Source organism: Kogia breviceps, chromosome 14 (genome assembly GCF_026419965.1).
Source record: "Kogia breviceps isolate mKogBre1 chromosome 14, mKogBre1 haplotype 1, whole genome shotgun sequence".
Classification (NCBI taxonomy): domain Eukaryota; kingdom Metazoa; phylum Chordata; class Mammalia; order Artiodactyla; family Physeteridae; genus Kogia; species Kogia breviceps.
In genome coordinates, this window is record NC_081323.1 from 54,464,389 (window position 1) to 54,485,924 (window position 21,536).

Sequence of the window (21,536 nt, forward strand, 5' to 3'; positions counted from 1 at the left end):
TCACCCCCCTCGCCCTGGCGCTGGCACAAGAAACGCGGCTTGGAGCCGTCATGCTCTCCTAAGTGCGCCCAGCTCGGAGTCGGTCTGGACTCGGAAGGCGAGCCTCCACTCTCCAGAATGGCTCCCGAGCCTGTGTTCCCACACAGGGACTTTACCACTGCAGTCTTTCGACTGGGGCCAAGCAGGGAGGAGCTCTGGTTTCTCCCCAGTTCCTGAGGGCTGGTGTAGGCATGCCTTCCTCCTTAGCTGAGGCCCTGTCTCAGGCAGGGAGGGGGCTTCCTCATGGGGGTCTGGCCTGCCCTTGCCCACCTGCCTTGCTGAAGGAGCAGAGGTGGCTTCTGTGGACACTGGGGTGGGTGGGTGTGGACTAGAGGAGCCAAATGTCCTCTCATCCTGACCCCTGGGAGCCCATGTAGGAGACACCCTATGTTAGGGCTCACACCCAGGGTACTCAAGAGTGCCCTCCTCCAGCTGGCTCGATGGGAGGGGGTCCCCTGCTGGGGGGCCTCTGTGCCCTCTCGTGGGGGAAAAGCTGGTACCCCTGAGGCCACGTGAGCTCCTGGCGGCCGGGCCGGCACCCAGCAGCACCGTGTGTGTCTTTCCAGACTCTGCGGTAGTTTTGGAGGAGGGAAGTCCAGGCGAGGCTAGTTTGCCAGTGGAGCCCCCTGAACTGGAAGACTTTGAGGCAACCCTAGGCACAGTCGGGCACTATCGGCACGCTGAAGCTTTCAGCAGGGTGAGTGCAGCCGGGGACCAGAGCCAGCCTGAGGGTCCCTGTCAGTGCTTGCCATCTGGACCTCCATGGCCAGGTGGGCCTGTAGACCTCAAGCCCAGCTACTGAGAGGGAGGGGGGGGTCGGGTGGGAGGCGGGGGCTGAGGCGGGGGTGGAGGCAGGTGCGGGACCTCCACCTTAAGTTTTGTGGCACATCACTGATTTGCTCTGAACTGTAGAAAGTTCTTCCACTGTCCCTCCCCCACCCCATCCCCTTGCCTTTTTTTATTTAAAAAAACGGCTAGATGTTCTACCAAGTCCCTGCTGTAAGACAGTGTGGGGTTTTCCAGTGGTCTACCCAGGGATGTAGCTTCTCATTTCTGGTATCCTTTAGTCTGTGGGGCTCTTGTCTCCTCTGCTGAGCGTGGGGCCCAGGGAGGTGCTTTCGGGGGATGGGGGGACCATCAGTTCAGTGCTGGGTAGCTCCATGGCCCTGGGCTGGAGGACGGGTGGGGCCTTGTTGCCTCCAGGTGGGGTCAGTGGTGCCTCTTTTTTCTTTATTATATTGAATTTTCATTGTTGTCTTTTTTTTAAAATTTATTTTTGGCTGTGTTGGGTCTTCGTTGCCGTGCATGGGCTTTTCTCTAGTTGCGGTGAGCGGGGGCTACTCTTCGTTGAGGTGCGCCCTCTGGGTTCAGAGCCCTGACTCTTCTTGATGTGGTGGCTTCTCTTGCTGTGGAGCACGGGCTCTAGGCGCGTGAGCTTCAGTAGTTGTGGCTCGCAGGCTCTAGAACACAGACTCAGTAGTTTTGGCGCACCGGCTTAGTTGCTCAGCAGCGTGTGGGATCTTCCCAGACGAGGGCTCAAAACTGTACCCTGCATTAGCAGGTGGATTCTTAGCCACTGTGCCACTAGGGAAGTCCCCTCAGTGGTGCCTCTTGATGAAGATTTTCTTTGGATACACTCTTTGCAGTCATCTTCGACCTCCAGCCAGGAGGAGAAGTCATTCCACGCCGAGGAGTTGGCTGCTGGGGGGATTCCCATCGAGCGGGCCATCTCTGAGGGCTCCCGGCCCTCTGTGGAGCTTGCCTTCCAGCCCTCACAGCCCCTGAGCAAGTCAAGTTCATCGCCTGAACTACAGACCCTGCAGGACATCCTTGGGGACCCTGGGGACAAGGCTGATGTTGGCCGGCTGAGCCCTGAAGCCAAGGCCCGGTCACAGTCAGGGATCCTGGACAGGGAAGGTGCTGCCTGGTCAGCCCCAGGCGAAGAGAGCCAGGGCCAGGGTCCCACCCAGCCTGAGGGTCCCTTGCCTTCCAGCTGTCCCCGCTCCCCCAGTGGGCTACGGCCTCGAGGCTACACTATCTCTGATTCAGCCCCATCACGCAGGGGCAAGAGGGTGGAGAGGGATGCCTTCAGGAGCAGAGCTGGGACCTCCAATACCGAGAAGGTGCCAGGTATCAACCCCAGGTGAGCCTCGTCCTCCTGGTGGGAGTGCCTGGGTGTTCCCTGTGGGGGCGTGGTACCTGAGGGGCCCAGGGCAGAGCAGGCTGGGGTACAGGTCTGCACATCCTCTGCCCCGTGGCTGGTCAGAGCCACAGGAGAGGGTAGCTCCTTGGGTGATGAGGCTCGGGCCCTGCTGCTCTCCACATGGGCTGTGACCGTATTGACTGAGACCCTGGCCCTGGGCGTGTAGCTCCAAGCCCAGCCCCCATCATTGCTCTTTCCCCTGCAGCTTTGTGTTCCTGCAGCTCTACCACTCACCTTTCTTCGGTGATGAGTCCAACAAGCCAATCCTTTTGCCCAATGAGGTAGGTGGGCCCTCTCTCCCCTCAGGGTCCCCCTGGAGCCTGGCTGGGGGTGCACAGTGGGATGATTCCCCAGAGCTGGGCAGTGGGGGCTATAGCCCAGGCTCGTGGAGGGCTACGGCCTCAGGTCCCCACGGCAGCCTGCGGTAACCTGCCTGCGTGAGGAGAGGCCTCTCCTGGATAGGCATTGGGCTGGGGCTTGCTGGGTAGGGCTGGTGGTAGGGGACAGCCTCTGCCCTGGGCTCAGGCAGGGCTCTCTGGCTACAGTCTTTTGAGCGGTCAGTGCAGCTTCTTGACCAGATCCCATCGTATGACACACACAAGATTGCCGTCCTGTACGTGGGAGAAGGCCAGGTGAGGCTGCCAGGCTGGCAGGGGCCAGCCTGCATGCTGGGCAGAGCCGGGCGGCCACCCCACCAGGGGTGGGGGTGGGGGTCTGGGCCCTTGTCCTCTGCAGAGCTTGGTCACTGCAGGGCCGCTGGAGTGTCGGGTGCCCATTGAGCTCCGTGCCAGGTACCCAGGAGTGAGAGTGACAGGTAGTGTGTGAGCACGTGGTGCACGGAGTGGCGAGGACCGAGGAGGAGGAGGTGGCAGGTCCAGGGAGCCTGCGCAGGTGAGAGCGGCACGCTTTTCATGTCGCTGATCCAAGGGAAGTGACATGGAGTGCAGACGTGGAAGAAGTGAGGGAGGCGAGCGCGCATGCAGGTGGGGGCAGCATAGTGCGCTCCAGGGTCCGTGCAGAGGGGAGGGGTGCCGGGCGGGGAGTGGGCGGTGGGGGCGGGAAGCAGTGGGGCTGTGGCGGGAACTCGGACAGCACCCAGTGAGACGGGAGGGCCTCAGGTGGTTCCAAGCGAAGGGTTCAAGTTGACTATACCTGAGTCTCAAAAGCACCCTCTGGCTGAAGCTGAGAACTGGCAGAGGTGGGGCAGTGGGTGGAGTGAGAGGCACGTTGGAGGAGCGGGGACAGAGGGGTACCGAGGGCTCTGGGTGTGTTCTGAAGCTAAGCTGGCCCAGTTTAGTGACAGGCTAGTTACGAGAGTTGGGGAGCGGGGTGACACACCTGGGCAACGACGGGAATGAAGCTGCCCCACCCTGAAGCTTCCTCGCCCTGAGTCGGGTCGATGGCAGAAGTGGGGCTGTCTACCCAGCCACACCAGTCACCCTGCCCCTGGGTCCCCAGCAGCAACAAGCCCTTGGGGTCCTGAGAGTCAGCAAGGGACAGCAGGTGGCTGGGGGGTGGCCTGGGAGCATGTGCCACCGTGCCCCACTTGTCTCCCTGCAGAGCAACAGTGAGCTCGCCATCCTGTCCAATGAGCACGGCTCCTACAGGTACACAGAGTTCCTGACGGGGCTGGGCAAGCTCATCGAGCTCAAGGACTGCCAGCCAGACAAGGTGTACCTGGGCGGCCTGGACGTGTGCGGCGAGGACGGCCAGTTCACCTACTGCTGGCATGACGACATCATGCAAGGTGTGTGTCCTCCCCTGCCTGCCTCCTCCTGGCTCCTGCGGGCCCTCAGGAGCCTCCGGAGAAACCTAGCCCTCCTCTCAGGGGCACTGAGGGCTGCACCCACTGCCACTTGTCCTGGCCCCCAGCCTCAGCCTGAGGAGCCCTCACTGGCACCCTGCCTGGGTTGGTGCCACCCCACTCAGCTCCGCTCCGCCCTGCAGCTGTCTTCCACATTGCCACCCTGATGCCCACCAAGGACGTAGACAAGCACCGCTGTGACAAGAAGCGCCACCTGGGCAACGACTTCGTGTCCATTGTCTACAATGACTCTGGCGAGGACTTCAAGCTCGGCACCATCAAAGTGAGCAAGGGGCCCTCAGGGCAGGTGGGCGTGGATCTGGACCCCAGGCCCCCAGGCTGGAAGCCGCAATCTCTGTGTGTTGAACAGAGATAGCGAGCTCCGCTGGGTCAGCGTTGGTGACATCACGACCTGCTTGTGTACTCCCCTGAGGTGGCGGGCCCCCACCTTGGCCATGTCCTCTTCTGTGATGAGGACAACACCCGTTGGTTTCCTCTTGGAGCCATGTGCTGCCGTGGGTTTTGTGTGACTCTGCTTGGCGGGTGCATGGCAGGTGGCGGGTACGCAGCGTTTGCTTGTAACAGCCCTGAGCCCTGTCCCCCAGTCCGTCCCTCATGTCGCTCAGTGGTTGGGCTGGGCCTGGTATCACCCCCTTTCCTAGAGGAGGTCGCTGGGGCTTGAGGTCCCGCGGGGAGGAGGCGGGCTCAGTGCAGGTGGCTTGTCACAGGGTGGCCACATGTGGATGAGCTGCAAGGCCAAGTGGGCAGGTGCCTGGCGCAGCCCAGGGTCTGAGGTGTCAGTGCTCAGGGGCGTTGGGATTTATTTCTGAGTGCATTGAGCAGCCTTGGAGGAGGTAACTGAACACAGACTTCCTGGGGTTTGGGGCAGAGACTCTGGTAGAGGCAGGAGTGTCTGGGGAGGCTGAAGTGGGCCTCCTGTGTTGTAGAGCTGTTGGGGGGGTGGGGGGAGGGCGACGGCACATGCACACACACACACATGGATGGGAGAAAACCTTGGAGGGGCCTGAGGTGTGGGTGCGCTCCGTGTGCCATCCCGGGCAGCCCAGGAACTTGCAGAGCTCCACATGCTGCTCTCAGCTGGTAGTGAGGCAGGTGTCTGCTGGGCAGCATAGAAGCCCTGGGAAGTGTGGAGGGATTGGGAGCTGTGTGCCCGTTTGGCTTATGCAGGCTGTAGGTGAGGCAGTAGAGGGGTGACAGGGTGGTGGCCCCCAGGCCAGGTGAAGAGGAAGTGTGGGTGTGCAGGTGGCGGCGACATGTGCCGAGTTAGCGAGCGTCTAACCAATGAGCCCGCTGCCCTCCTGGGCTAAGTGTGGGGTGGCAGAAAGTGGCCCTCAGTGCTGGGGTGACCCCTGCTCTTGTCTGGGCAGGGCCAGTTCAACTTTGTCCACGTAATCATCACCCCACTGGACTATGAGTGCAACCTGGTGTCGCTGCAGTGCAGGAAAGGTGAGGCGCGGGGCCAGGTGGGGAGGCACCCAGGGCTCTGAGCCCCACGTGAGTGCCGTGTCTCCCCAGACATGGAGGGCCTCGTGGACACCAGCATGGCCAAGATCGTGTCTGACCGAAACCTGCCCTTCGTGGCCCGTCAGATGGCCTTGCATGCAAATGTGAGCAGAGGAGGCCCTTGGGAGGTGGGTGGGGTGCCACCTGTGCAGGGCTCACTGTTCTGCCCTCCACACCCCAGATGGCCTCACAGGTGCACCACAGCCGCTCCAACCCCACCGACACCTATCCCTCCAAGTGGATTGCCAGACTGCGCCACATCAAGCGGCTCCGCCACCGGGTAGGAAGGCTGGGCCGTGGGCACGCTGGGCACTGGGGGTGGGGGTGCTCCGAGACGTGACAGCCAACTGGGGGTGCTGGTACCCAACCTGGGGAGCGTGTGTCACCCCTTCTGGACTTGCTGCCGAAGCTCCCTCTCCCTCAGATCCGTGAGGAAGCCCACTACTCAAACGCCAGCCTGCCCCTGATGCAGACTCACCCTCCTGGCCATGCCAAGGCCCCCGCACAGGCCCCAGTTGAGCCCACACCCACCTACGAGACAGGCCAGCGGAAGCGCCTTGTCTCTTCTGTGGATGACTTCACTGAGTTCGTGTGAGGCTGCACAGGGGCTGGTGTCCGGTCCCGTTGGGACTTCTCTGAGATGCTGAATACGTGCCTGGGCTACCCCAGCCGTCACCTGAGCAGCCGTGTTGCCGGACTCTCCCTGCCCCCATGAGGCACACTGGGTGGTATTTATTTGTGCAAATAAAGTGCTAGTGTGGCCCAGACCTGTGCACTTGGACACACACCGGAGTGGACACAGACACTAGAACAGTCAGTCAACTCATTTATTTGACTTCGTCTGTTGGGTGGGATCAAGGCTGTAGCTTTGGCCATGCCCACTGGAGTGGGGAGGGGGCCTGTCAGGCTGCTGTTGGGGCCTTGCCCTCAGGAAAGCCTCACGTGCACTGTCATGCTTACCTCCCCTGGCCCGGGAGCCAGCCCCCGGGGGAGAGATCTTTCCCCCTACCCACCCTAGGGCCCCGTGCCATGCACTGGTGCTGCCCCTCACCCAGACCCACCAGCAGGCCTGGGCAGGGGAGGAGAATAAGGCCACGGTGGTGACAAGAATGGCCTGGGATGGTTGCACCCCTCCAACTACCCTCTCTGCCCAGCATCTGCCCAAGGCCAGAATGGGAGCTGAGAAGTGGCTGTTGCTTCCCCAGCCATGTGGGCAGGTGTCTGGGGAGGGAGGCCAGCTCTGCAGTCCCAGCTCCCCCTCAAGGTGGGTGACAGTGGGCACAGGCTGTTTCAGCCACCAGGCTCCTTGGCCCTATTGAAAAAATAAAGCGACGTACAAAAATATATACATTTTAACCCCACATAAATTACTGACAGACAATAGACACACAGCGGCAGCTGGAGGTGAATGCACTCAGCAGGGGAACAGAGGAGGTAATAATTTAGGGGGGAGGATGACAGGAGGTGCAGGTTCCATCCCCCATAGCCTGGATCCTTAGCAAGGGGGAGATGTCTGCCTAGGAGGTGGGGCCGGGCACAGCCCGCTGTACCTGAGGACTCGGGAAATAAATTAGCATCTCAGAGGCCGGGCACTCAGTCCAATACTGTTGTGTCCTCCCACAGGGAACTGGGGAGGGGACCCTGGGTCCTAGCTGGCCACGTGGCCTCTTTAAAGTGCTGAAGCCCACAGAAAGACACAGACAAGTGCTGCCTGCTCTCTGGGGGACCTGCGTGCAGCTGTTCTGCCTGGCCCGAAACTTCGAGGGTGGCAGAAGGTAATAATACTGAGCGGTGTCTGCTCTGGTTTTGAGGGGCCAGAGTGAAGCCACAGGCCCACCCCAGAGAAGAGGCATGAGCCCAGATCCCCTGGGGCTAAGTGTTACTGGGGTGGATCTTGTTCTTGGCCCGCAGGGATACCCTGCTGGGGCCTGTAGCCAAGCCAATGCCTCCACTGACCCGGACAAGGCGGCTGGGCAGGACTGGCCTCAGACCTGGAGAGGGGCTAGGGGGAGGTGAGGCTGTGGGCCCGCTGCTCCTGCGGCCATGCAGGCTCTGCAGCTGCTGCTCCAGCTGGTAGACGTCCTCCGTGGCCTGATTGAGTCGGTCAAACTGGGCAAGGAGGGCCTCAAACACGGCTTGGAGACGGGAGGGCTCAGGCTCGGGCTCCCCTCGGGGCCCCGGCCGGCCCAAGCCCACGCTCAGCCCATCCAGCTGGCTGGAGGAGGTGGAGAGGCGGGAGGCGTCGGAGCCTCCGCTGGGTGGGGGCACATCCGGAGAAGACTTGGAGCCCCTGGATGAGCGGGAGGGCAGGGGCTCCATCCCTTCAAAGCGGACTTTGTGGCGGAACTGGGGGCGGCACAGGGGCTCGGTCAGTCCGGCTGCGCCCTGGGCTCAGCTGGGCCCAGGGTGCGTCCCTCTCCCCCCCACTGGGCCGTACCCACCTCCTTGACTTTGCTGAAGCCCATCCAGAGGCGTAGCCGGCGCAAGAACAGTTCCACCATCTCGTAGTCCTGCGGCTCCCAAGCTGGGCGGTACAGCTCCCCACGCAGAGTGTGGTACCGCCACCGCAGGAGGACTGCCCCCAGCCTCAGGGCACCCCACAGCCGCAGGGCCCAAAGCCCCGTGCACAGCACAGGGGACAGGCGCCAGGACTCCGCAGGGCACAGGGCAGGACCCCCAGCCCCAGGACACAGCACCAGGAGAGCCCGGGCAGCGCTCCGAAGTGAGTCCACGCAGGAGGAGACCAACTGTGGGGAAGGTGGCATGAGCGAGGCGCTGCCTGGGCTAAACCACCCTTCTCCGATGGCCCCACTGGCACCTACCAGGACAGCCAGTTGCGCGTAGGCCACGGCGAGCACCACCAGGCCTAAGGCCGCCGCCACAAGCTCTGGCAGGGCCCGGAACAGCGTCTTGCCGAAAACCGACCACTGGCGCACAAAGCGCAGCTGCTGGGCAGCCTGTGGACAGAGGGTGTCAGCTGACCGACCCCGCCAACGCTGGCCCGCCCCGGCACACCTGCCCAACCCCTCACCTTGACCAAAAGCAGGAAGAGCAGCGAGGCGGTCAGGCCACGGGCCACGGCGCCGAGCTGTGCCACCTGCTCGAAGCTAGTAAAGCGGCGCGGGCGGCCGCGCAGGAAGCGGGTCCACTGGCGGTCAGCGGCGCCCAGCTGGGCCAGGCGCACCAACGCTGCGGCCGCCGTCAGCGCCACCAGCAGCCACCGCGCCCAGGTCCCAGGCCGCGCGGCACGCGCACGCCCCTCCCTGCGCCAGGCGCGCACCTCAGCGGCGGCGAAGTACACAGCGAACAACAGCAGGCTCACCTGTGGAGGCGGGGCGGGGCGGGGCGGGGTCAGGGCTGGGCCGGGGCGGGGCCATCCGGGGCAGGGGCGGGGCCGGGCCGGGGCCTACCGAGGTGAGCAGCGGCAGCGAGAGGCCGGCGCTAAGGCGCCGCAGCGCAAACGGGCGGACGCTGAGCGCCGCTACGGCGTGTCCGGCCGCCGGGAACTCCAGGCGCAGCGTGACGGCGGTGTGCAGCCCCACCGCCGGGCTGTAGTGAGTGAGCTCCACGAACACTGCACGGCTCCTGCGCAGAGAGCCCGGAGTTAGACGGCGTGGAAAGGAGGGGGACGCGCCAGGAGAAGCCGATGCGCTCGCAGAAGAGGCTTGGGGGCAGGTGTTGGGAGGGTGAGGCGTGCACCGGGGAAGCCGCGGGGCTGCAGGCGGGCTCGCTGGGCTCCTTCAGGGGATGATCGGAAGCAGCGAAGCTGGGCGTGGGAGTGAGCCGGACCGCAGATGTGTCCGATGTGCACAGTGGGCGGGGGTCAGGAGGGGGCTGAGGGCAGGGCGCCCACCTGTTGTCTATCCAGTTGTGCAGCTGCAGGAAGCCCAGCTGCGCGCGGCTCTCTTCCAGGCTGGGCCCCAGTTCTTGCACGTAGCCCCCGCTGTCATACACGGCGCAGGAGCCCCAGTACCAGACGCTGCCAGTGAGGAGGACAGTGTCAGAGCCGGCGCCATGCAGAACCTGGGAGTGGGCTGGAACGAGGGGCTCCTCTGGGGAACTCCCCCTGTCCCCTGGGCACCCCGACCCGCCCTCCGTGCTCACCCCAGCAGGTCTGGCGCCGAGTAGGCCCACATCTCAGAGCCGTTGTGGGCAGCACTCCCCCAGCCAATGCCGTAGTCGCTGGTGCTGAAGCCACCTGAGGCTGCTAAGCACGTAGGGGACCCTGAGCCAGGTGGGTCCGGGCAGAGCGCTGAAAGCAGAGGGCTGGGGAATGAGCCCGGCCAAACCAGGAGCACTGACTGTTCACCAGCCTCCTAGGCTGAGCTCTATGGGATCTCACCAAACCCTCCCAGCAACCCAGAAGATAAATGTCACCGTCTCACCTACACATCGAGAAACTGAGGCAGGGAGGTCACCCAGCTAAGGGAGTTGGAACCAGACCCTGGCCAAAGGCTTCTCTTTGGAAAAAAGGAAGGGTAAGTGCCAGGGTGCCCCTCCTCAGCTCACCTTCCTGTAGCCGCACCTGCCGCAGTCGTGGGGGCCCCAGCTCTGGTCTGGACGGATTCCCATGGATGTAGGGGAGCAGCACGTGGGACATCCACGGCCAGAACTCATCAGACCTGACCACACCAGACAGAGTCACATGCTCCATCCTTCAGCTTCCAGTGCCCACCAGGGGTCAGAGGCCCAGACAGCATTGTTACTGCAGCCCCGGCCCAGCCAGGGGGAGGCTGCCAGTGCTACCCCAGGGGACACAACCTGGTTCCTCAGCATGGGCTTCCTGACACTCAAGAGCCAATAACACTATTGTGGGGCTGTCCTGGGCACGTAGGGTGTTGAGCAGTATCTGTGGTCTCTACCCATTGTCAGCAACACCCACTCCAGTTCTGACAACAAAAAATGTATCGAGGTGCTTCCCAATATCCCCTAGGGGCTGGGGTGGACCAAGGTGGACCCTGGTCAGCATCAGCACCACCCTGGCCGAGAAGACAGACCTGTGCCTGCATATGGGGGCGTCCATACCGGGTGATGGCCAGGAAGGCCTGGCTGTCCAGCTCCTGCTTGATGGCACTCTGCAGGCGGTAGGCATGGTCGTGGCACGAGGTATCCCCATAGTTGGCCAGCAGCGTCACCAGCAGGAAGAACATGTATACCAGAAGGCCCTGGGGGGCAGGGATGACCTGGAATCAGCCGAACCCAGCCTGCCCCCATCCCACCCGTGACAGAGCAGGGCTTCCGGACGCTGGGCAGCAAAGTACCCACAGCCAGGGGGCCTTGTGCCAAGAGCCAGGCCTGGGGGCAGACATGGTCCGTGAAGGCCAAGGAGCTGCACCAGGGCCCAGTGAAACCAGGAAGGAGCAGCCATTTGAGTTGGGCAGGAGGATGGGCCAAGAGGTGATGGGAGGGAGTTGGGGCGGGAGTTGCAGAGCCCTACACCACCTGCTAAAGGGCCTTTGGTGGTCAGAAAGAGGGTGCAGGTGAGGTTTTTGAGAAAGGTAGGACCTCCTGGGAGATGCTGCCCTGGCCAGGAGGCCAGAGAGCGAGGGCAGGCGCTGGCTGTGTGGCCTGAGCTCACCCTCAGCATCCTGTGCAGCCTCTTGACCTTTCGGGCTTCCTCCTTTGCCAGGAAGAGTGCAAAGCCATGGGGCGGCCGCACACGGGGCACACGCTCGCTCACGGGCGTCACGGCCGGGCTTTCCACCAGGGTATCATCCTCATCAGGGTGCAGCCGCTTGGCCACCAGTGAGAAATACAGAGCTTCCAGCAGGACCTGGACCAGGGCTGGCATCAGAGGGGCTCGTGGGTGCCAGAGGCTGGCAGCCAGGCCCCCCTGCATCCCACTTACCTTGAGTGGCTCCCAGCAGAGGAACGAAGCCAGGAAGCTGGAACTGCTTGAGAGGAGCCACATGACAGACACGCTGGGGGGGAAGCCAGCGCCGACCCACCCTGACACCCCCACGGCCACGGCCACCAGGAGCAGGCTGAGCCCGTGGGCCAGGGGCGCACACCAGGCCGGCAGCAGTCGCTTCCGCAGACCCTCCACCAGCCCTGGGGAGGCAGACACAGACAGGTTACCAGCAGCGCAGAGGAAGGGGTGGGGAGGGCCAACCTGGGGACTTGGGAGAGCACCTGTCCTGGACAGCTCTGCTGGCTGGGGCTGCTCCCACGTCAGGCTCGGGCTGGGCAGCCCCCTCTCGCCTGGCAGCATCAGCGTCTGATTCCTCTCACCAGGGGCGCTACACCTGAGGCACAGGCAGAGGGGAGCAGCCAGCACTCACCTGTCGACCCACATATGCCGCCCAAGGCACAGCCAGCCCACCTCTCTGGGCCCATTCATTCCCTTCTCCTAGTCCATGGAGAGAGAGGACACTGCCCCAAGCCAGGTGGATATGGTGCTGGAGGCCAGAACACCACTGGTCACTCTGGGGAGGGGCCAGGTCACCTCCTCCGGGACCCGGTCCTCGCCTCACATCGCTGTGACCTGTTGCCCCTCCATCCTGCCACTGCTCCAGCAGCCATCGCCCCCCACAGCGCCACCATCCAGCCTCCAGCCTTGTCCCCCAGCCTGATCTCTGTGCCAGCAATCCAGGCCTCCCTGTACGCGAAAACCAAGACCGGCTTCTGGACAAGGAAACGTACGTGTGTCTTTCACATGCTAAGCTGCCTGTCTCTCCTGGCGCCGCCCGACCTGACCTTCCAGGCTCCAGAGCTGCTACAGAGAGAGGGCAGCTACGGGAGCCGGAGCAGAGAGGAGAGAAGGGGGAGAAAGAAAAGAGGGGAGCAAGACGGTGACAGCCATGAACTAGGGACAAAGTGCACACACTTGCCGGGTCCGCACAGCTGTGCCCTGAAGAGAATGGGCCTCCAGACATGCCTGCTGCTGAGTGGCAGCAAACCTCTCTGGTTTTGTGCGACTCCCAGGGAATAAAAGGTGTATGGCTTCTGGAGGTGGGACAGCACAGAGAGAACAGACATGAATACACACTTTTTTCCTGAAATGGACTTTTCTGATTATAAAAGTAGCATAAACTATTTGTAGAAAATAGATTTCCATCATGCAAGAACAGTAGTGTTAATAGTTATTTCTAGTCCTTTTTCTCTACGTGTGTTTGTATTTTACATGCAGATAGAAACAAGTCGTATCGGGATCAGTGGTTCAGCTAGAATACATAGTTTGACATTTGACTCTAAGCTGCAGGAGAGCAAAGGCTATGTCTGATTGGGTTCACTCCTTCGGTCACAACCAGCATGACATCCCCTAACTAGATGCCAGGCCCTGCTCTACGCACTGAGAGACAAGAGCACAGTCCATGTGCATGTCACGTGCACGTGCTGGTGGGGGAAGCAGACAGAAAGCATAAGCGAAGCAGGGGAGGACATGGAGACAGAGGCCTGTTTCTGCCCTGCACGAGCACGTGCCCACGTTCCCATGCCTTTTACATTATTTACATGGGGCAGGAGGGAAAGCTCTGATCAGGAAGCATCTGAGAGGAGACCTGAAGGAAGTAGAACGTGAGGCTCCTGTCTTGGGAAGAACCCTCCAGGCAGAGGGAGCAGCAAATATAAAAGATGAGGACAGAAGAGCAAGGGAAGCCATAGTCAAAGGAAGTGGGTGACAGAGGTGGCAGGAGAGGGACAGGGATGGGGTGGGGCCAAATCAGGTGTGGTTGGGGGAGCATCGTGAGGACTGTGCCCAGTTGCAGCAGGCCACCTGCGGGATGGCCCCAGTGATGCTTTCCTCCTAACCAAGAGGATACTGTGGAAATGATCATGTGTGAATAAGGGGCTGGGCCACAAAGGACACTATGGCTTCCACCTTGTTCTCCTGGACCACTCACTTTGGTTGCCATGTTGTGAGGACGCTCAAACAGCCTAGTGCTGAGGTTCAGATGGGGAAGAGCTGAGGCCTCCCACCAACAGCCCATACCAATGTGCCCCCCTCCCCACTCCAGGAGGGCAGTGGCAGGGTCTGCTGCAGGGAGAAGGAAGGTGAGCTGTAAGGGAGGAACAGGACTTTGCTGAGTCAGCCCTGGAATGGTCCAGGCAGAGGATGATGTTTGGATGGAAAGTGCAAGGGCAGGTGGAGAGAAGGTCAGATTCCGAATCTGGAAAGTAGCAGACAGAATCTGTTAAAGGCTCGTGTGAGGAAGTACTTGAAAAGAGAGGAGTCGAGAATGAATCCAAGAGTTTTGTCTCGGTCAGTCCAAGAGTACACCTGCCCTTTCCTGATACATCTCGTGTTGCTGTGCGAGTCTGTGCTGCCCTGGACACTCATGTGGAGAAGTTGCTTACTGGCAGGTGGATGTCTGGACCTGGTGTCAGGGAGGGCTCTGGGCTTGAGATGGTGGGGTGGTCAGCTGATAATTACTACCAGGGCTTCCTCATAGCATAGGTTTCTAAATTGATTGGCAATTCCTTCATTAAAATTCCATCATGGCATGGTTATCTGTCTTTGTTAAACAAATTGAGAAGATTTACCTTTTTCTCTGTGTTCTGGGAAAGTTCATATATGTCAGTAATTTTTGGTTGCTTGAAAATTAGAAGAGTTAAAAGGAATGGAAATACAAATATTAAAATAGATACAGATGAGGAAAGAGATATGAGGTAATTCTATGTGAATCTTTGTTACTAAATTGGAAACCAGCCAAGACGTTGAGACATTCTTAAAAACATTAAAACCGAAGGGAATTCCCTGGTGGTCCAGTGGTTAGGACTTGGCACTTTCACTGCCAGGGCCCAGGTTCAATCCCTGGTCAGAGAACTAAGATCCCACAAGCTGCACCATGCGGCCAAAAAAGAAGAAAAGAAAAACTATGAAATTGAAATAGTGTCGAAAAGAAAAAACATTAGCTATTTAAAAGCCGTTGCAACGACCCCACATCACGGCAGGTCCTGCCAGCCTCACACTGGTGGCCTTTTGTTACTCAAACATCCCTCCCTCCTGCCACCCTAAAGGGAACACTGGCTGGGCCCTGGTGACCCCACGAGGTCTTTCAACAGATGAGGGACTCAGAGGCCTAACCACTTCACCCCAGCCCCGCACTGGCTAGACAGCACGAGGGCAGGCCCAGAGAGGGAGCAGGGTTAACTTGGCTGGGCTCCCTGCTGCCTCCCACCCCCAGGAGCTGGGCACTCACAGGCCAGTGGGCAGGTCCGTTTCTCCTTGAGTGTCCTGGGTAGGGGCCAGGCTGCCAGCCCCTTCAGCCAGGATCTGCCGGATCAGGTCTTCATCTGGAGGGAGCAAAATGTGTCAGTCCTGGAGCCTTCCTGGGGAGAGCTGGGGGACACCACCCTCCCCACCCCTGCTCACGCACCTGAAGCTGAGAAGTATTTGGCAGGTGAGGAGGGGCTGACCAGGGAGAGACTGTCATCCTCTGGGCCCGGCGTGCGGCCCATCCGGCCCCGGGCCAGCCGCTGCAGGGTGCTGCCCATGACGGACGGGTCACTCAACAAGTCTGGCCAACTGAGGGTGCCTTCGCTGGATGGCCAGCACACCAGGCTGCAGGCGACAGGTCAGCAAGGGGAGCCCGGGGGACGCGTCTGCACATATACCCAACCCAAGTCCCATCACACATGGACATGCGGGGTTGCTGAGCAAACACTCCCGGGACAGCCCCACGACACACAGATGAGGACATGTGATGCGGCACATGCGAGGCACAGCTGACCTACAGGAGAGATGGCTCACGTTTTCTCTAGGGACCCCCACCTTTTAGAATCCTCCACAAATAAGTCATGTTTCATTTGTCCAGCAAAGGCCTGTTGAGAAGCACAGAGGAAACCTGATTCCAGGCTGCCCAGAGCACAACCCAATCAGGGCAGGCCCTGGGGAGGCCGCACCTCAGCGCCGAGTCCTGGGAAGGCAAGTACGGAGCTGTCCAGCACAGATGAGTCCAGGCAGCTGTCCATGTCCAGCGCCTGCGGCCCTGCTGGTGTGGGGCTCGGGCCCCCGGCCACCTGCAGGAGAGGCAGGCGATCAGTGGGACGCAGCTTGGGCCCCTGCTGGGGGGAGGCATGCTTGCTCCTGGCAGGCAGAGTCGCTGTCCTGGAGAATGTTCTAGATGCACACATTCTACACCTACACTGTCCATCACAGGAACCACCCGCCACATGCCAATACAGAACTCCTGAAGTGTGACTGGTGTAATGGAGAAGCTGAAGTTTTAATTTTATCTAATTTTAATCAACTTAAATATAAACAACCAGGGACTTCCCTGGTGGCGCAGTGGTTAAGAATCTGCCTGCCAATGCAGGGGACATGGGTTCGATCCCTGGTCCGGGAAGATCCCTCATGCCGCGGAGCAACTAAGCCCGTGTGCCACATCTACTGAGCCTGCGCTCTAGAGCCCATGAGCCACAACTACTGAGCCCACGTGCCACAACTACTGAAAGCTTACATGCCTAGAGCCCTTGCTCCGCAACAAGAGAAGCCACTGCAATGAGAAGCCCGTGGACCCCACTCGCAACTAAAGAAAGCCTGCGTGCAGCAATGAAGACCCAACACAGCCAAAAAGAAAAAAAAATACACACACACACACACACACACACACGCACGCACGCACACAACCACATACGGGAAATTCCCTGGCAGTCTACTGGTTAGGATACCTTGCTTCCACTGCAGAGGGCATGGGTTCGATCCCTATTCAGGGAACTAAGATCCTGCATGCCCCGTGGCATGGCCAGAAATTTCAAAAAAACCCAAAAAACCCCCCTGCCCCCCAAAAAAAACCCCAGCCACATACAGCTAAGGATGTCCATTCTGGGTTCCTGGGGGAAATGCCACTTGTCATGGTATATGACCCTTTCTTATGAGACGTGGGCATCAGCCGGTTCCCCAGCCAGTCCTGTTTGCTTTGGTGGTGTCAGCAGTGACCCCTGTTCACTCCTGATTCTGACACCCTGCATCTCTCCCCCGGCTCCTGACCCCTCTCTGGCTGCCATACTGAACAGCACAGCCCTCGGCAGGGTCAGCCGTGCCCATGCTCCAGGAGCCCCGCCCACCTTGCTCCGAGACATCCGGAAGAGGAACAGGATGGCCAGGTAGACGGGGTAGACAACCAGGCTAGACACCAGGCCGACGGCGATGGTGTCGATGCTTAGTGGGATCAGACTGGATGCGGGTCCCACGCTGTGGCAGGAGAGGAGAGATGGGGCTGGCTTGGGGGGGTGGGGCAAGAGGGGTTGGGGGTTGGGCAGAGGGAGGGCGTGCCGACTCCCACAGCACCCACCTGTAGGTAGCATCTCCCACGGCACCGTACCACACGGCGTTGGCACCCAGGAAGAGGCAGATGAGGAGGACGCAGCACGTAGCTCGCTGGACACGTGTAAAGCGGCTCCGAGGTGGCCTGTCCCACATGGAGAGCCAGACGTGCTTGTCAAAGAAGCCACGCTGCAGTTCGGCCACCAGGAGGCGCTGGAACCGCTGCAGGGCCACATTACCTAGGCGGGGACAGGAGGGCTTCAGGAGATCCCAGGGCCAGGCGCTCCAGCCCCCCACCCCCACCCCATGGCCCGCCACCGGGGCAGGGCCTTACTTGCCGCCAGCACCTCCTTCTCCACCAGGCCCCCGTTGGCCTCCGTCTCCACTGACAGCCAGTCGTTGACCAGGAAGAAGGTGCTGCGGGCGTTCTGCAGGTCCCTGACGATGATGTGCTGCAGGAACCAGGCGGGGCTCAGCCCTGTGGAGGGAAGGGGCAGGGCGGTCAGGGCTGGGTGGGCTGCAGGGGGATGGGGGCAGCAGCAGCGGGGCCCCCAGACCTTTGTTGTCATGCCACACGCGTATCTTCCACACGCTGCCCAGGCTGTGTGGGGTGGCGATCTGGAAGATGTCCAGGCTGTTGCGGTGGAAGGCTCCGTCCCCATCCAGGTGCCGGTGGCCGCTGCGGCTGTCCGCCCCATACAGCATGATGCCCACATGAGCTGTGGTTCCTGGAGGACAGAGGGACAGGGGACAGGACTCTGGGTTTGCCGCCCACCACCAGACACTGACCCCGGGCGAGTCTGCCCTGACAACCTTCCTTCGACAGGCACGGGCAGTCCTCACCCTACGGCTCTGATACTAACGGATCTCAGTCGCCTCAAACCATTAAATGAACAGCCCCCAGTGACACAATTCAAATGCCAGTTGTGGTGGTGCCTTAACTGCGAGTAACAGCGTGGAACGTGAAGGTGGCTGCCAGCCTTCAGTCCACTACACAAGAGATGCATGTCCTGATGGATGATGTCACCTCTCCCAGAGGCTGCTGGTGACCAGTCACCATACACCTCTCAGTCCCCACATGGACCACCAAGTGCACAGCAGTGTTGCCTCCATGTCCCATGATAAACCTACAGGACATTTTATAAAAGTGGGTCATCAACACAGAGAACCAGAAAAAAATTTAAAAGCTAAAAATAAAAGAGAGGGACTTCCTTGGTGGCAGAGTGGTTAAGAATCCGCCTGCCAATGCAGAGGACACAGGTTTGAGCCCTGGGCCGGAAAGATCCCACATGCCATGGAGCAACTAAGCCCATGCACCACAACTACTGAGCCTGCGCTGTAGAGCCTGCAAGCCACAACTACTGAGCCCGTGTGCTGCAACTACTGAAGCCCGCACACCTAGAGCCCGTGCTCCACAAGAGAAGCCACCACAGTGAGAAAGAAGCCCGCGCACTGCAATGAAGAGTAGCCCCCCACTCACCTCAACAAGAAAAAGCCTGTGCAAGCAGCAACGAAGACCCAACGCAGCCAAAAACATTTAAATAAAAAATAAAAGAGAGAACCAGGTGACAAAGATAAAAGCACAGCACAGAAATGAAAAATTGTACCAAGGAAGCGAACTTTGCATCAAAGGCAAACACACGACTGAAGAAACGGCCGACCATGGGGCCACTGTCACTGCCGCTGCCCCAGGGGCTCTGGAGAGGCCGTCGCTGATAGCAAACTCACCAACATGAGTGAGAGCAATGGCTGCGACAAAAAGGATGAAGACGTCACATAGCAATGGATGCCGGCAAAAACTTCACGTGGAAAGAACTCTGAGGTAGTTCACAGAGAGGAGAGCACGATAAGAGGTCGGCAGCAAAGTGTCCGCTGGCTGAGGCACAAAGATACCCCCTCAGGTGGCAATTACAGATGAGAAGGCAAGCGCTGCTCAAACTACTCTTGGTAAGTTTCCCACAAAGAAATAAGGCACTTTAGTTCTCAGCGTCTAACACTTTATGTTACACTGTACTAACTCCATATCATCACGTTTCTTTCCACATTTTTAACCAAGAGTTCAAGAGCTTTTGATGCCTTGAAAACAATCTTTTCACCAGGACGACTTATTACCATTTAATAATCATTTCCCACACCAATCATCAGGCTGTTCCACCCGGCTGTGCATGTCAGCGGCTGCCCACAGGGACTACGAGCCCACTGTGTGCCCACAGGTCGCTGTGCAAATGAACGAGCTGCTGCCTGGCACAGCCATGGTGACCCAAAGCCCTGCTGGAAGCCACCCCTCTATTACAAGAGTCCCCATCAGGAAGGCGGCCCCCCTCACCTGAGCCCCGGCCCCAGCCGGTCTTGACCAGAATCTCATACTTGAAGCGGCCCCCCTTCCCGCAGAACGGGATGACGCGGACCCGGCTGACGTCCAGCTGGTCCAGCTTACGCAGGATCACAGCCGTGACTGCGTAGGTCACCAGGCACACAGTGCACGTCAGCAGGACAATGTAGTTCATGCTTGAGGCTGGCTCCTGGGGAGACAGAGCCGTCAGGCCCCAGGGGCGCAGCCCAGCCCTCACCTGCTCAGGGTGGAACCGGGGCTCCCCAGCAGTCCAAGGATGCAGCACCACTCACGGGGAAGATAAAGCGGACGTGGCTGGGAGGCACAAAGAGACTGGCACCGAAGGCAGTGAGGTGGCGGGTGAGGCAGACAGCCTGGCTGGGCGAGGTCTCCTCTAGGGGCACGAGGCCCTCTGTCCTCCATGCCATCTCCTTCTCGCTGAAGTACTGGCAGAGGGACGTGTACAGACCCACGGACACCTCCAGTGTTGACCATTGGAAGTGGCTGGTCAGGTTCAGGTAGTAGCTCGCGCCCAGATCTCTAGTCCTGGGAGAATTGGGGGTGTCATGGCCAGACCTGGCCTGGCCCACTCCCCAAACCCCACGGGGAGCCACTGGGCCCTGGCACGTAAGGATCCGATCATGTCCACCTGCCCTCAGAGACCAGCCCCATACCGCCAACAAGTCCCGCTGCTCCCAGGTCCAGGGCAGGACGTGCTCACCCCGGGGCAATGAAGAAGGTGTAAGGCCTGTGGTCATCGCCTGCCAGGACCTCCAGGCTGATCCTCCTGCTGGCGGAGCAGTTGTGCTCGTTGGGCCAGGGCACAGTGTGCAGGTAGGCGGCCAGGTAGGGCTCAGGCTCCTCCGGCAAGTAGTGCCCTGCGCGTGGCATGTGCAGGCTCAGACCCCTGCTCAGGCAGCTCACACACCCCAGGGAACAACCCCGGAAGCCCTCCCCAGCCGCCCCACTGCCCTCTGGCCAGGCCCCCAGGGCTCCATGAAGCAGGAGACAGACTTTACCGAAGGCCACGAGTTGGGGGTGCACGTTAGAAACGCCTGTTCACCTGGCCACCCCACTGCCCCACACAGGCTGGGCCACAGGAGGGAAGAGGCCGCCGCCCACCGAGGGCCCCACCACGCCACACACCGTTCAGCACCATGAAAGTAAGCTGCAGGTGAAGCCCGGCCTCGGGGTTGCTGTTCTCGGGGGTGACCACGACACTGACTGAGGCCTGGGGCTGGACGATGGCGGAGCCAGCAGGGATGCGGTGGCCCTGGGCAGCCTGGTCTGAGTTGTTGGGCACTTTCACGGTGATGGCGCGCTCTGAGGCCAGGTGCCCGATAGGGATCTGGGTGCCGGTCTGTGTCTGGAAAGCCATGGACGCCACCTTGGTGGAGACAGTGTAGTTGTTGATGTAGCCAAAGGGGAAGGGGTTGGAGTCAACGAGGAGGATGAGTTGCACCACATCACTGAGGTTGGACAGGGCCCCGCTGAAGGCTGCGGGGATGGAGAAGTGGCAGCCGGGGCCCGACGCGTTGCCCTGGCACAGCAGACTCAGCGGGTCCGAGCGCTTGCCCTGTGCCACGATCTCTTCACCCGCCAGGGTCAGGGGCTCCTCGTTGAGCACACGGGAGCGCATGAGGATGCCCATGAGGGCCGATGAGAGCTGATAGGCCCTGGACGCCACCAGTAGCGACGGTGGCTCTGTCCCGAGCTCCGAGGGCTGTGGGCCCTGCACGTCCAAACTGGCCAGGTGGATGAGGTCGCCTACAGATAGGAGAGATTAGGGGGAGAAGTGGGGGGAGGGGTCATGGGGAAAGGTCCGGGGGAGAGGTCCAGTTGGGGGAGAGGTCTGGTGGGGGGCAGAGATTAGAAGGGGAGTAGAGGTGGGAGGGAGGTGGGGGAAGGTCCAGGGAGCAGCAGGCGCCCACACCTGTGATGTTGAGGATGCTGTCGGCAATGGCAGTGGGCGTCCCGGTGCCCGCAGCAGTCTCAGCCTGCAGGATGCGCATCATGCCCTCTAGCTTGTGCAGTGTCTTCTTCAGGCACGAGCGGCACACGAATTCCCAGCTGGACACCTGCAAGGAGCCCATCACCATGTCCAGCCCCACTCCAGCCCAGTTGACCCAGGCCAGGTGGGGGCCACTCAGCAGCAGCTCCCCCCACTTCTGTCCTTCAGCCCAGCTCAGCTCCGCCACGCTCGCTGTGATCCTGGAGCCGTGACGGCGGCCTCTCCACCTCCGTGGAGCCGTTCCAAACCACCTTTCATGTCGCAGCTGGAAAATCCATGCCAAACACAGCTACATCCATGGGCATCTCTACCAGGAGCCTGTCAGTGGCTCTTCCCCACACACAGGCCGAGTTCAAGGTAACGTGGCCCCCTGGCCATACACACAGCCAAGTAAGCCATGTTGCAGACAGGGTGACC

At 60.6% G+C, this 21,536-nt stretch overlaps 2 protein-coding genes and 1 non-coding gene across 21 annotated transcripts in view; 2 read left to right on the forward strand and 1 right to left on the reverse strand.

Annotated features, from left to right (window-relative positions):
* TSC2 (TSC complex subunit 2) overlaps window positions 1-6,381 on the forward strand; it is a 37,683-nt gene extending 31,302 nt beyond the window's left edge. For 8 of the 16 annotated variants that reach the window (XM_059036382.2, XM_059036375.2, XM_059036377.2 and 5 more), the window contains 10 exons: window positions 606-736; window positions 1,686-2,182; window positions 2,448-2,523; window positions 2,788-2,874; window positions 3,803-3,989; window positions 4,190-4,329; window positions 5,435-5,513; window positions 5,583-5,674; window positions 5,752-5,850; window positions 5,995-6,381. In XM_059036382.2, the coding sequence (XP_058892365.1) occupies window positions 606-736; window positions 1,686-2,182; window positions 2,448-2,523; window positions 2,788-2,874; window positions 3,803-3,989; window positions 4,190-4,329; window positions 5,435-5,513; window positions 5,583-5,674; window positions 5,752-5,850; window positions 5,995-6,165 (1,559 nt within the window). In that variant the 3' untranslated portion in view covers window positions 6,166-6,381. The remainder of the gene's footprint in view (window positions 1-605; window positions 737-1,685; window positions 2,183-2,447; window positions 2,524-2,787; window positions 2,875-3,802; window positions 3,990-4,189; window positions 4,330-5,434; window positions 5,514-5,582; window positions 5,675-5,751; window positions 5,851-5,994) is intronic. The other 8 variants (XM_067012828.1, XM_067012829.1, XM_067012830.1 and 5 more) reach the window with 2 other exon arrangements.
* Window positions 6,382-6,383: 2 nt separating this feature from the next.
* Window positions 6,384-21,536, reverse strand: part of PKD1 (polycystin 1, transient receptor potential channel interacting) — a 47,939-nt gene continuing 32,786 nt past the window's right edge. For 3 of the 4 annotated variants that reach the window (XM_067012824.1, XM_067012822.1, XM_067012825.1), the window contains 26 exons: window positions 21,042-21,186; window positions 20,255-20,875; window positions 19,830-19,986; window positions 19,402-19,654; window positions 19,103-19,298; window positions 17,334-17,504; window positions 17,111-17,254; window positions 16,805-17,015; window positions 16,578-16,704; window positions 15,414-15,530; window positions 15,283-15,332; window positions 14,888-15,072; window positions 14,711-14,804; window positions 12,213-12,302; window positions 11,703-11,815; window positions 11,419-11,621; window positions 11,149-11,343; window positions 10,596-10,735; window positions 10,080-10,192; window positions 9,675-9,822; window positions 9,424-9,549; window positions 8,981-9,155; window positions 8,602-8,892; window positions 8,393-8,527; window positions 8,012-8,317; window positions 6,384-7,916 (listed from right to left, as the gene is read on the reverse strand). In XM_067012824.1, the coding sequence (XP_066868925.1) occupies window positions 7,443-7,916; window positions 8,012-8,317; window positions 8,393-8,527; window positions 8,602-8,892; window positions 8,981-9,155; window positions 9,424-9,549; window positions 9,675-9,822; window positions 10,080-10,192; window positions 10,596-10,735; window positions 11,149-11,343; window positions 11,419-11,621; window positions 11,703-11,815; window positions 12,213-12,302; window positions 14,711-14,804; window positions 14,888-15,072; window positions 15,283-15,332; window positions 15,414-15,530; window positions 16,578-16,704; window positions 16,805-17,015; window positions 17,111-17,254; window positions 17,334-17,504; window positions 19,103-19,298; window positions 19,402-19,654; window positions 19,830-19,986; window positions 20,255-20,875; window positions 21,042-21,186 (4,980 nt within the window). In that variant the 3' untranslated portion in view covers window positions 6,384-7,442. The remainder of the gene's footprint in view (window positions 7,917-8,011; window positions 8,318-8,392; window positions 8,528-8,601; window positions 8,893-8,980; window positions 9,156-9,423; window positions 9,550-9,674; window positions 9,823-10,079; window positions 10,193-10,595; window positions 10,736-11,148; window positions 11,344-11,418; window positions 11,622-11,702; window positions 11,816-12,212; window positions 12,303-14,710; window positions 14,805-14,887; window positions 15,073-15,282; window positions 15,333-15,413; window positions 15,531-16,577; window positions 16,705-16,804; window positions 17,016-17,110; window positions 17,255-17,333; window positions 17,505-19,102; window positions 19,299-19,401; window positions 19,655-19,829; window positions 19,987-20,254; window positions 20,876-21,041; window positions 21,187-21,536) is intronic. The other variant, XM_059036371.2, reaches the window with a different exon arrangement.
* On the forward strand, window positions 14,263-14,334 carry TRNAE-UUC (transfer RNA glutamic acid (anticodon UUC)). Its single transcript has one exon. It is a non-coding gene; the product is annotated as a tRNA-Glu (tRNA).